The sequence below is a fragment of the Mus caroli genome, unplaced genomic scaffold, assembly GCF_978045245.1.
Source record: "Mus caroli unplaced genomic scaffold, Mus_caroli_1 scaffold_4, whole genome shotgun sequence".
In the NCBI taxonomy this organism is placed as follows: Eukaryota; Metazoa; Chordata; class Mammalia; order Rodentia; family Muridae; genus Mus; species Mus caroli.
Window position 1 is genome coordinate 98447807 of NW_028227259.1, and position 13157 is coordinate 98460963.

The 13157-nt window shown below is 41.3% G+C and overlaps 1 protein-coding gene across 2 annotated transcripts; it reads right to left on the reverse strand.

Annotated features, from left to right (window-relative positions):
- Positions 1-9731: 9731 nt before the first annotated feature.
- On the reverse strand, positions 9732-12853 carry LOC147005250 (PRAME family member 8-like). Of its 2 annotated transcripts, XM_085836254.1 has the most exons (3): positions 12567-12853; positions 11364-11954; positions 9732-10299 (listed from the first exon to the last, which is right to left on the reverse strand). In XM_085836254.1, the coding sequence occupies exons 1-3, from the start codon at positions 12851-12853 to the stop codon at positions 9732-9734; spliced, it is 1446 nt and encodes a 481-aa protein (XP_085692380.1). The 2 variants fall into 2 exon arrangements, with proteins under 2 accessions (XP_085692380.1, XP_085692381.1); XM_085836255.1 differs by lacking the exon at positions 11364-11954.
- Between the last annotated feature and the right edge of the window lie 304 nt (positions 12854-13157).

Consider the following 13157-nt stretch of genomic DNA (forward strand, 5'->3'; position numbering starts at 1 on the left):
GTGAACATCCACTCCTGTGTTTGCTAGGCCCCGGCATCGTCTCACAAGAGACAGCTATATTTGGGTCCTTTCAGCAAGATCTTACTAGTGTATGCAATGGTGCCAGCGTTTAGAAGCTGATTATGGGACGGATCCCTGGATACAGCAGTCTCTAAATGGTTCATCCTTTCATCACAGCTACGAACTTTGTCTCTGTAACTTCTTCCCTGGGTGTTTTGTTCCCAATTCTAAGAAGGTGCACAATGTCCACACTTTGGTCTTCATTCTTCTTGAGTTTCATGCGTTTATCAAATTGTATCTTATATCTTGGGTATCCTAAGTTTTGGGCTAATATCCACTTATCAATGAATACATATTGTGTGAGATCTTTTGTGATTGTGTTACTTCACTCAAGATGATGCCCTCCAGGTCCATCCATTTGGCTAGGAATTTCATAAATTCATTCTTTTTAATAGCTGAGTAGTACTCCATTGTGTAAATGTACCATAATTTCTGTATCCATTCCTCTGTTGAGGGACATCTGGGTTCTTTCCAGCTTCTGGCTATTATAAATAGGGCTGCTATGAACATAGTGGAGCATGTGTCCTTTTTACCGGTTGGGACATCTTCTGGATATATGCCCAGGAGAGGTATTGCTGGATCCTCCGGTAGTACTATGTCCAATTTTCTGAGGAACCGCCAGACTGATTTCCAGAGTGGTTGTACAAGCTTGCAATCCCACCAACAATGGAGGAGTGTTCCACTTTCTCCACATCCTCGCCAGCATCTGCTGTCACCTGAATTTTTGATCTTAGCCATTCTGACTGGTGTGAGGTGGAATCTCAGGGTTGTTTTGATTTGCATTTCCCTGATGATTAAGGATGTTGAACATTTTTTCAGGTGCTTCTCTGCCATTCGGTATTCCTCAGGTGAGAATTCTTTGTTCAGTTCTGAGCCCCATTTTTTAATGGGGTTATTTGACTTTCTGGAGTCCACCTTCTTGAGTTCTTTATATATATTGGATATTAGTCCCTTATCTGATTTAGGATAGGTGAAGATCCTTTCCCAATCTGTTGGTGGTTTTTTTGTCTTATTGATGGTGTCTTTAGCCTTGCAGAAGCTTTGTAGTTTCATGAGGTCCCACTTGTCAATTCTCGATCTTACAGCACAAGCCATCACTGTTCTATTCAGGAATTTTTCCCCTGTGCCCATATCTTCAAGGCTTTTCCCCACTTTCTCCTCTATAAGTTTCAGTGTCTCTGGTTTTATGTGAAGTTCCTTGATCCACTTAGACTTGACCTTAGTACAAGGAGATAGGAATGGATCGATTCGCATTCTTCTACATGTTAACAACCAGTTGTGCCAGCACCATTTGTTGAAAATGCTGTCTTTCTTCCACTGGATGTTTTTAGCTCCCTTGTCGAAGATCAAGTGACCATAGGTGTGTGGATTCATTTCTGGGTCTTCAATTCTATTCCATTGGTCTATTTGTCTGTCACTATACCAGTACCATGCAGTTTTTATCACAATTGCTCTGTAGTAGAGCTTTAGGTCCGGCATGGTGATTCCACCAGAGGTTCTTTTATCCTTGAGGAGAGTTTTTGCTATCCTAGGTTTTTTGTTATTCCAGATGAATTTGCAGATTGCACTTTCTAATTTGTTGAAGAATTGATTTGGAATTTTGATGGGGATTGCATTGAATCTGTAGATTGCTTTTGGCAAGATAGCCATTTTTACAATGTTGATCCTGCCAATCCATGAGCATGGGAGATCTTTCCATCTTCTGAGATCTTCTATAATTTCTTTCTTCAGAGACTTGAAGTTTTTATTATACAGATCTTTCACTTCCTTAGTTAGAGTCACGCCAAGATATTTTATATTATTTGTGACTATTGAGAAGGGTGTTGTTTCCCTAATTTCTTTCTCAGCCTGTTTATTCTTTGTGTAGAGAAAGGCCATTGATTTGTTTGAGTTAATTTTATATCCAGCTACTTCACCGAAGCTGTTTATCAGGCTTAGGAGTTCTCTGGTGGAATTTTTAGGGTCACTTATATATACTATCATATCATCTGCAAAAAGTGATATTTTGACTTCATCTTTTCCAATTTGTATCCCTTTGATCTCCTTTTGTTGTCGAATTGCTCTGGCTAGGACTTCAAGTACAATGTTGAATAGGTATGGAGAAAGTGGACAGCCTTGTCTAGTCCCTGATTTTAGAGGGATTGCTTCAAGCTTCTCACCATTTACTTTGATGTTGGCTACTGGTTTGCTGTAGATTGCTTTTATCATGTTTAGGTATGGGCCTTGAATTCCTGATCTTTCCAAGACTTTTATCATGAATGGGTGTTGGATCTTGTCAAATGCTTTTTCCGCATCTAAGGAGATGACCATATGGTTTTTGTCTTTGAGTTTGTTTATATACTGGATTACGTTGATGGATTTCCGTATATTGAACCATCCCTGCATCCCTGGGATGAAACCTACTTGGTCAGGATGGATGATTGTTTTGATGTGTTCTTGGATTCGGTTAGCAAGAACTTTATTGAGGATTTTTGCATCAATATTCATAAGGGATATTGGTCTGAAGTTTTCTATCTTTGTTGGGTCTTTTTGTGGTTTAGGTATCAGAGTAATTGTGGCTTCATAGAATGAGTTGGGTAGAGTACCTTCTGTTTCTATTTTGTGGAATAGTTTGTGAAGAACTGGGATTAGATCTTCTTTGAAGGTCTGATAGAACTCTGCACTAAACCCATCTGGTCCTGGGCTTTTTTTAGTTGGGAGACTATTAATGACTGCTTCTATTTCTTTGGGGGATATAGGGCTGTTTAGATCATTAACCTGATCTTGATTCAGCTTTGGTACCTGGTATCTGTCTAGGAACTTGTCCATTTCATCCAGGTTCTCCAGTTTTGTTGAGTATAGCCTTTGGTAGAAGGATCTGATGGTGTTTTGGATGTCTTCAGGATCTGTTGTTATGTCTCCTTTTTCATTTCTGATTTTGTTAATTAGGATGCTTTCCCTGTGCCCTCTAGTGAGTCTGGCTAAGGGTTTATCTATCTTGTTGATTTTCTCAAAGAACCAGCTCCTTGATTGGTTGATTCTTTGAATAGTTTTTCTTGTTTCCACTTGGTTGATTTCACCCCTGAGTTTGATTATTTCCTGCCGTCTACTCCTCTTGGGTGAATTTGCTTCCTTTTGTTCTAGTGCTTTTAGGTGTGTTGTCAAGCTGCTAATGTGTGCTCTCTCTAGTTTCCTTTTGGAGGCACTCAGAGCTATGAGTTTTCCTCTTAAAAATGCTTTCATTGCGTCCCATAAGTTTGGGTATGTTGTGGCTTCATTTTCATTGAACTCTAAAAAGTCCTTAATTTCTTTCTTTATTCCTTCCTTGACCAAGGTATCATTGAGAAGAGTGTTGTTCAGTTTCCACGTGAAGGTTGGCTTTCTATTATTTATTTTGTTATTGAAGATCAGCCTTAGTCCATGGTGATCTGATAGGATGCATGGGACAATTTCAATATTTTTATATCTGTTGAGGCCTGTTTTGTGACCAATTATGTGGTCAATTTTGGAGAAGGTACCATGAGGTGCTGAGAAGAAGGTATATCCTTTTGTTTTAGGATAGAATGTTCTGTAGATATCTGCCAGATCCATTTGATTCATAATTTCTGTTAGTTTCACTGTGTCCCTGTTTAGTTTCTGTTTCCATGATCTGTCCATTGGTGAAAGTGGTGTGTTGAAGTCTCCCACTATTATTGTATGAGGTGCAATGTGTGCTTTGAGCTTTACTAAAGTTTCTTTAATGAATGTGGTTGCCTTTGTATTTGGAGCATAGATATTCAGGATTGATAGTTCCTCTTGGAGGATTTTACCTTTGATGAGTATGAAGTGTCCCTCCCTGTCTTTTTTAATGACTTTGGGTTGGAAGTCAATCTTATCAGATATTAGAATGGCTACTCCAGCTTGTTTCTTCATGCCATTTGCTTGGAAAATTGTTTTCCAGCCTTTCATTCTGAGGTAGTGTCTATCCTTTTCTCTGAGATGAGTTTCCTGTAAGCAGCAAAATGTTGGGTCTTGTTTGTGTAGCCAGTTTGTTAGTCTATGTCTTTTTATCGGGGAGTTGAGTCCATTGATATTAAGAGATATTAAGGAAAAGTAATTGTTGTTTCCTGTTATTTTTGATGTTAAAGTTGGCATTTTGTTCTTGTGGCTGTCTTCTTTTAGGTTTGTTGAGGGATTACCTTCTTGTTGTTTCTAGGGCGTGGTTCCTGTCCTTGTATTGGTTTTTTTCTGTTATTATCCTTTGAAGGGCTGGATTCGTGGAGAGATAATGTGTGAATTTGGTTTTGTCGTGGAATACTTTGGTTTCTCCATCTATGTTAATTGAGAGTTTGGCTGGGTATAGTAGCCTGGGCTGGAATTTGTGTTCTTTTAGTGTCTGTATAACATCCGTCCAGGATCTTCTGGCTTTCATAGTCTCTGGTGAAAAGTCTGGTGTAATTCTGATAGGCTTGCCTTTATATGTTACTTGGCCTTTTTCTCTTACTGCTTTTAGTATTCTATCTTTATTTAGAGCATTTGTTGCTCTGATTATTATGTGTCGGGAGGTATTTCTTTTCTGGTCCAGTCTATTTGGAGTTCTGTAGGCTTCTTGTATGTTCATGGGCATCTCTTTCTTTAGATTTGGGAAGTTTTCTTCTATAATTTTGTTGAAGATGTTTGCTGGTCCTTTGAGTTGAAAATCTTCATTCTCATCCACTCCTATTATCCGTAGGTTTGGTCTTCTCATTATGTCCTGTATTTCTTGGATGTTTTGAGTTAGGATCTTTTTGCATTTTACATTTTCCTTGATTGTTGTGCCGATGTTCTCTATGGAATCTTCTGCACCTGAGATTCTCTCTTCCATCTCTTGTATTCTGTTGCTGATGCTCGTATCTATGGTTCCAGATTTCTTTCCTAGGGTTTCTATCTCCAGTGTTGCCTCATTTTGGGTTTTCTTTATTGTGTCTACTTCCCTTTTTAGGTCTAGTATGGTTTTGTTCATTTCCATCATCTGTTTGGATGTGTTTTCCTGTTTTTCTGTAAGGACTTCTACCTGTTTGATTATGTTATCATGTTTTTCTTTAAGGATTTGTAACTCTTTAGCAGTGTTCTCCTGCAATTCTTTAAGGGATTTTTGTGCTTCCTCTTTATTGTCTTCTGCCTTTTTATCAGTGTTCTCCTGCATTTTTTTAAGTGTGTTATTAAAGTCCTTCTTGAAGTCCTCTATCATCATCAGGAGATATGCTTTTAAATCCGTGTCTAGCTTTTCCGGTGTGTTGGGGTGCCCTGGACTGGGCGAAGTGGGGGTGCTGGGTTCTGATGATGGTGAGTGGTCTTGGTTCCTGTTAGTAAGATTATTACGTTTACCTTTCGCCATCTGGTAATCTCTGGGGTTAGTTGTTATCGTTGTCACTATTTAAAGATTGGAGCAGAAGCTGTGTTCCACTCACTAGCAGTCTCTAAATCCTGCGGCGGGGGTCGTGGGTAGCTGATGGTACCCCGGTGCTGGTCCAGCCGGAAGAGGCCTGTGGTCCTACTCAGGCCGTTTTTCTGCTTCCCTAACTAATGTAGTCTCTGGTCCCGCGTGCAATTGGATTGGAGCAGAAGCTGTGTTCCACTCTCCAGAAGTCTTAAGATCCTGTGGTGGGTGTTGTGGGTAGCTGGTGAGTGTCAGCTGACCCTGCGCCCCAGCTGCCCAGGTGCTTTTCTGACCGGAAGAGGGTTGTGGCCCTATGTAGGCCGGATTTCTCTCTCCCCAACCAGAGCAGTCTCAGGTCCCGCGTGATTGGACTGGAGCAGAAGCTGTGTTCCACTCACCAGCAGTCCCAAAATCCTGCGGCGGGGGTCGTGGGTAGCTGGCGGGTGTCAGGCAACCCTGCGCTCCCGCTACCCAGGCGCTGATCCAGCCGGATGAGGCCTGTGGTCCTACTCAGGCCGGTTTCTGCTTCCCTAACTAATGCAGTCTCAGGTCCCGCGCAATTGGATTGGAGCAGAAGCTGTGTTCCACTCACCAGCAGTCCCAAAATCCTGCGGCGGGGGTCGTGGGTAGCTGGCGGGTGTCAGGCAACCCTGCGCTCCCGCTACCCTGGCGCTGATCCGGCCGGGTGAGGCCTGTGGCCCTACTCAGGCCGGTTTCTGCTTCCCTAACTAATGCAGTCTCAGGTCCTGCGCAATTGGATTGGAGCAGAAGCTGTGTTCCACTCACCAGCAGTCCCAAAATCCTGCGGCGGGGGTCGTGGGTAGCTGGCGGGTGTCAGGCAACCCTGCGCTCCTGCTACCCTGGCGCTGATCCGGCCGGGTGAGGCCTGTGGCCCTACTCCAAAAGAACTTCTAAAAGTATCATCGTCCCTGAACTCATGTTGTACTACATAACCATAGAAAAATGATAACTGCATAGTATTGACTGAAAAGCAGAAGGTTGATCAATGGAATACCCCTGAATGTGCACAAATAAACCAATACAACTATCAACCAACAACACTTCATTTTTAACAGAGAAGGCAAAAGAGACATTGGAAAAAAGGAAGCATCTTCATCAATGGGTGGCTGTCTAACTGGAAATATGCATGTAGAAGAAAGCTAGTTGCTCTATATTTTTTATCCTCCAGTACTCTCAAGTCCAACTGATCAAAGAACTCAACGTATAAATGGATGCACAACATCTAATACAAGAGAAAGAGTAGGGGATTAGAAGAGAAAGTAGGGGATTAGCCTGGAACACACTGCCCCAGGAGATAACTTCCTGAAGAGAAACCCATAGCTAAGACCATGAGATCAACAATTAATAATAGGACTTGGTGAAACTGAAAAGTTTCTATACAGCAAAGGAGAGCATCAGCATGCCAAAACGACAGCCTAAAGATTGGAAGAAGATCCTCACTAACACTACATCTGACAGAAGGATGATATCCAAACACTATAAATACAACAAAATATTAGTTATCCACAAGCCAAATACTCCAATTTAAAAACCAGGTACTGAATTACACAGAATATTTCAACAGAGGAATCTCTACAGGCTGAGAAGCACCTAAATAAATGTTCAACATTCCAAACCATCTAAGAAATGCAAATCGCAATGACTCTTGAGATTCCATCTTACACACTTCAGAATGGCTAAGATCACAACCTCAAGTGACAGCTCATGTTGGGGAGGTTATACAACAAGGGGAACACTCCTCAATTGCTTCTGAGAGTGAAAACTTGGACAACCACCTTTGAAATCAATCTTGCAGTATTTCAGAAATTTGAGAATGCTTCTAGCTTCTAGATCCAGCTTTACCTCTCCTAGACATTTTCCCAAAGAGGACTTTTAATACCAAAAAGACACTTGCTCAACTATGTTCATAGCAGTGGTCCCTCAACTGAAGACACCATGCTTTCTAAAACACAGCAGAACTGATGCATATATAAACTCAATCTGAAATAGAGTGCAGAGGGCATGTATGAGTTTATATCACATGACATGACTATGTTGAGAGAAGTAGACACATAATTTCCATTCTTAATACAGAAGCTATCTCCAATCCATGAAGACTTGCAAATGAAACATTACTTCAGTCAAATGGAGTCTCCATGTGGAAGGAGACTCCACATTAAGGAGAGGCTGAGTGACCAGCAGTAGATAGATGCCAACACAAAGCAAACTCAAACTGTTTAGATATGCTATTCAATTCAGACAGTAAAACTTTACCAAACAAAAAGGGGTATAACGACTAGGCAGAGGGAGATTTTTCTTTCTTTTATTTTTAATACAACTGAAGACTTAAAATACAAGTCTTTTTTAAAGTAAATACTTTATGTAGCAAAGGTACCTGCATAAGAGTGGGCACCTTATTATACACTATGGGTACTTCATAGAGTTTGGGACTTAAACTGTGTTGAAATAGCATGCATCAGGCCCTTTTACTTATTTAGTTTTCCTTTTATATAATAGGTCCTTTGGTTGTATATGATAGCTAAAAATTTCTTATTTATTAGATTTCTCTGTCATTGAATGTGCTCTGTATCTCTAAGGGCATTTAATTGTTTTTTTTTTTTTAACTTTTTTCTTTCTGTTTGTTATTTTCAAGACAGAGTTTCTCTGTGTAGTCCTGGCTGACCTGGAGCTCACTCTGTAGACCAGACTGGCCTAAAACTCAGAAACCCACCTGCCTCTGCCTCCCAAGTGCTGGGATTAAAGGAGTGTGCCACCATGCCCTGCTTGACTTTTTTCTGTTTATTTATTTTGTCCTGGTCCAACTTGTGTTTTTCTTTTGCTTTGGCTTTTTTATTTCAGTAAAATAAATGCAAAGGAAAGGGGAGGAAGATATGGCTGAGCAGTTAAGAGCACTGGCTGGCTGCTCACGTTCTTCCTTGAATCCAGAAATGGGTGATGTCAGGAACAGATGTGTCTCAACAACAAATGAATAAATATTACTAAATGTCACATGCTGTAGATTTCTGATGTCTTTGAAAACTAAAGTAATGGCCTCAGTTGGTGAGTTGTATAGTGTGCTCTGGACTCAAGTTTGAACTACTGTTCCAAGAGTGAGGGAGAGGAAATTAGGAGTTTGTCAATGTTCACCATTTTTTCTCTCTGTATTTTCATGTATATTACTGTTCTATTCCATGTATGCTTACATATCATAAAAGACACCAGAACCCAGGTAATAAATTCTTGGCTCTTAGTTAATTGCTAGGTTATTTTCAATATATATATATTTTTAGAAATAGCTGAGATTAGTTAATGGACAACAGTTCAGACAGCAAAACTTTACCAAACAGAAAGGGGTATAATGACTAGGCAGAGGGAGATTTTTCTTTCTTTTATTTTTATTACAACTGAAGAATTAAAATACAAGTCTTTTTTTAAAGTAAATACTTTATGTAGCAAAGGTACCTGCATTAAGAGTGGGCACCTTATTATACACTATGGGTACTTCATAGATTTTGGGACTCCATAGGAATAGGGCTCTAGAGACATGTGGCATAATATAGGTTCTTGTTAGTAAGCTCATTAAGGCCTGGCAAAAAGATCAGGAGTTCAAAGCCAGAATGGAAAGCCTGTTTACTTTGCTCTATGTTGTCTTCCTACCTTTAGGCATCTTTGGTGGGTCCAAGGTGCCTTGTGGTCTCAACATACTGGATATTAACCATCTGTGATCCTCTTAATCCCCCTTCACAAAATTTGTGTTTATCTTCCTCACATTAACGTAAAATGTTTTGTGCACAAAACTGATGAGCCACACAAAAGTGTTATACATGTAGCCCAGGCAAGATACCAGGGAAAAGATGTGTCAAGAAAACTTTAATTTTATACATGCCGTATTCACCTGGAACTTTGCTTCCTTCATGAAATAACAGTGTCTTTCCAATCCTGGACCCATTCTACCTTCCTGACACTGAACCTGGTAGTAAGGTTGGTAAAAGTCCAAGACCCCAGGGAGACATCATCCAGATTTATAGGTACACAAAAAGCATCTATATATACTGTCTGGGCAGAAGCCACATATAAATGCCAAACTGTTTTTCTGAGTCCATCATGCCCCTGGTCCAACAGTCTATTAGAATAGTCCACATTTCAATCTAAGCATTCTGGGTCCCAGTCACTGTATATCTCTTTACTTCTAACCATATGGGAAGTGCCTGAAGTCATAGTCTCTGAGCACCCTGGATGATAGATGTGTCCCAAGCATGTCATTTATTCATATTCAGAAGTCCTGTATCCATGTTTACTGCAAACAAGAACAAAGTCTTGCCCCCTGGCCATAGACACAGGTCCTGCCACAATTAAGGCAGACATTTGTTGCAAAAGATATGCTCTTAGGCTCTCTTTTGGCCCTCAGGGTATCCATGAGCTCCTGACAAAGTTGGACAAATCTTTCTCTGGAGACAATACCCAATGCATCATAGCACTCCAGAGGGACAGGGTATTGTTCCACATTCATCTTGCTCCAGTTGGCTGTGTGCTGCAAAAGGTCCTTCAAGATGGCCATGGAGAAGTCATTGCTGTAGAAGTTGATCTGGTTGAGCTGAGAGCATTGACTGAGTGCAGGTAAGAGGACAATGAGCTGGGAATCCTTCATGCTACACCACTGAAAATTCAGAGACTCAAGAGTACCTGCCAGTTTTCCTAGGAGACCTCTCAGAGGCATAAGATCAAAAGCAAATAATGTCACTCCTTTGATTTCCAGATTTTTTAACTTAAAAAGGTTGTGACAGCAGGAAAAGGAATCCAAGTCTGTCTGTGAAATTAGGCAGTGAGTGATGGAGAGGGTCTGCAAGGGCGTCCTCAGGCACCTAGGGGTAGAGGAGACCAGAGGGTTAGTTCTGGCATGTGGTGTTGTAAAGTTTTGGCTGGGATGTACAAAGAATGAATCAAGTGCCCCAAGGTCAGTTTAAGTAAATGATCGACCAAGGACATCATCTTTGATGCTTCCTGTTGGAATCTGCTCAGTCATGCCAATCCCACAATTTACCCTTGGGCCTCACCCTCAAGCCGAAAACCAGTTCCTCACTTAAGCTAAGAAGGCACACAGAAGCTGGGCGTGGTGGCATACACCTTTAATGCCAGCACTCAGGAGGAAGAGGCAGGTGGATTTCTGCGTTTGAGGCCAGCCTGGTCTACAAAGTGAGTTCCAAGACAGCCAGGGCTACAGAGAAACCCTGTCTCCAAAAGACCAAAAACAAAGAAAGAAATCAAGCAAGCAAGCAAGCAAGCAAGCAAGCAAGCAAGCAAGCAAGCAAGCAAGCAAGCAAGCAAGCAAGCACACAGAAGAATGAGCTTCCAACCCAAGAAACCCCTGAGAGGATTTTGATATTTGGTGTGAACTCCTTGAATCTGCATTCTATCATTCCCTCTACAGTCATGCTGGCTCTAATTTTCAGCCCAAGTTATACTCCTTGACTCATGCACTCAGTGCTACTTGGGTTCAAAACATTGTATCCAAGGAAACTGGGCAAAGATAGAAGGCTGTTCCCACAGATCTGAGCATATAGCTCATGTTCACACTGTGCTGATGTGTACCCTGACACCTTATTACACACTCCCCTTGCTGGTCCCTTTTCATTTGATTGGGTGGACATGATTGAGGATGAATTACAACTCATGCTTACTAGAACTGACCTCCTCTTTACACCAAATCACTTCTGTACCCCATGAGTGCTTATTTGAGACACTGAATTATCTTGTAAAGTTTCCCTTGTATATCTCAGCATACATGGAAATAAGTCATAACTTTCAGAGTCTTATGAGTGTCTAAATATTGTTCCTAGTGAGTGGCAGGCATCATTTACCACTAATCCTTAAGAGAAGAGAGACAGATTTGCTTTGGTGGCTGACCCAGGTCTCCATACTTGCTTACCCTAGGATCAGATGCAGGTGGTCTCTGAGAAAATGGACATGTTTCATGAAGACATGCTGTAGACAGTTGAATTTGGAAAACTGAGAAATAATCTTTTTGATACACTTGACTTTTGTGGCCCTTGTTATATTCATAATAGGGGAGGTATTCTTGTGGAGTGGTGCCAGCAAGACTTTTTCAAGATTTTTCATCTGCCCAAAGTAGGGAGCAAAATGTGCCAGCCGCAACAGAGTCCAGTCGGTATACAGTTCTAATTCTATAATGTGCTCCGGATGAAAAACATTTATGATTTCTCTGATAACTTCATCTGGTGCATCCCAGATCTTCATCTTTGTACAGCAGAAATTTATGGACCCCTTTCTCTGCTTGGCCCAATTCAAGAAATATGTTTTTTGTTCATTGAATCGGGAACAGATTGCCAGATCAACTATGATCTTCAGACGCTGCCTCAGTGCATATCTGCGAGGGACCTTCACTACTTGCTTTTCATCCAAGGTCTCTGAATCAGGGTCACTGTCATTTGCATCGTCCCATTTTTCCCAGAAGACATGGTCCACATTTCTCATGTTGAGAACCTGAAGTTTTGGCCTCCTGTGGGTGAAACATATAAATGTCAGCAGTCATCTTGCTACATATATCTAAACTCAGCTCTCCTCCCTGCTAAAGCCTTTTTTTTTTTTTTTTTTTTTGAGACAGGGTTTATCTGTTTAGCCCTGGCTGTCCTGGAATTCACTCTGTAGACAAGGCTGGCCCCGAACTCATAAATCTGACTGCCTCTGCCTCCCAAGTGCTGGGATTAAAGGCGTGTGCCACCATGCCTGACCATGCTACAGTTTTTGTTTTTAAGCACTTTGATATCCAATGTGGACTCAGGCAAGCTTCAGAAGCTTTCCTGGGCTTCTGTACACTTGAATATTTTTCTTTCACTAAGGTATACATTATTTCTATTATTATTATTATTATTGGGAAGGCCAGGTGTAGGCTCATTCTACTGTGAGGCTAAGTCTACTCTAGTCCATATTCAAGTCTAATCCATATCCAACTGTGCTCTCTACAAGTAAACAGTAGATTTCAAGAACCTTGTATCTCTGCTTGTTTATGCAATCAGAAGCATCTAATAGACTTAGGCCAAAGCCATTCTCCCTGGCCATGTCTACTGTGTACTCTTTATGCTCCCGTATACAATACTTGGATATTGCTTACCTGGGGTGAAATTTTCTTGTCAGTCTCATGTCTACTCCATCTAGCAGAGCTTGCAAGGTTTCCAGGTTATGTGTCTGTATCAATGGCCCCACAGGGAGATAGTGGAAAGGCCAGGCTGCCACCATTGCCTTTATGAGCTTGTTGAGTCTGCCAGCAAAGGCCTCTTGGAACAGTGGCAGGAAGACCACAGCTGGCAGCTCCTCCAGAGAGGATATGGCCAAAGCCTCATTTCTCAGCAGTGTCTCCCTTGCTAGCTTCTGGAGTGTGGGTGGGGCCTGACCACTCATCTTCTCAGATCTTCAGGAAGAAGGCTCCTGGGAAAGCAGTTAGAAAAGAATACATATTCAAGACAACTTTATAATACTTCCTCACCACCATATTAACCATTTAGTTTCTGAATTACTGCTCTAGAGTTACAGTGCTAGAGACATCAATTTATCTCTGCATCCTAAACTGGTGGTGTAAAGACAGACTCCCAAACTGGCATCATGGGAGCCTCTCTAGTACTCTAATGGACACATAAGTTTTGGGTCAAACTATTTTTATGTGTTACCCTTTCTTTAAAAAGGAAAGAATGAAAGGAACCAAAAT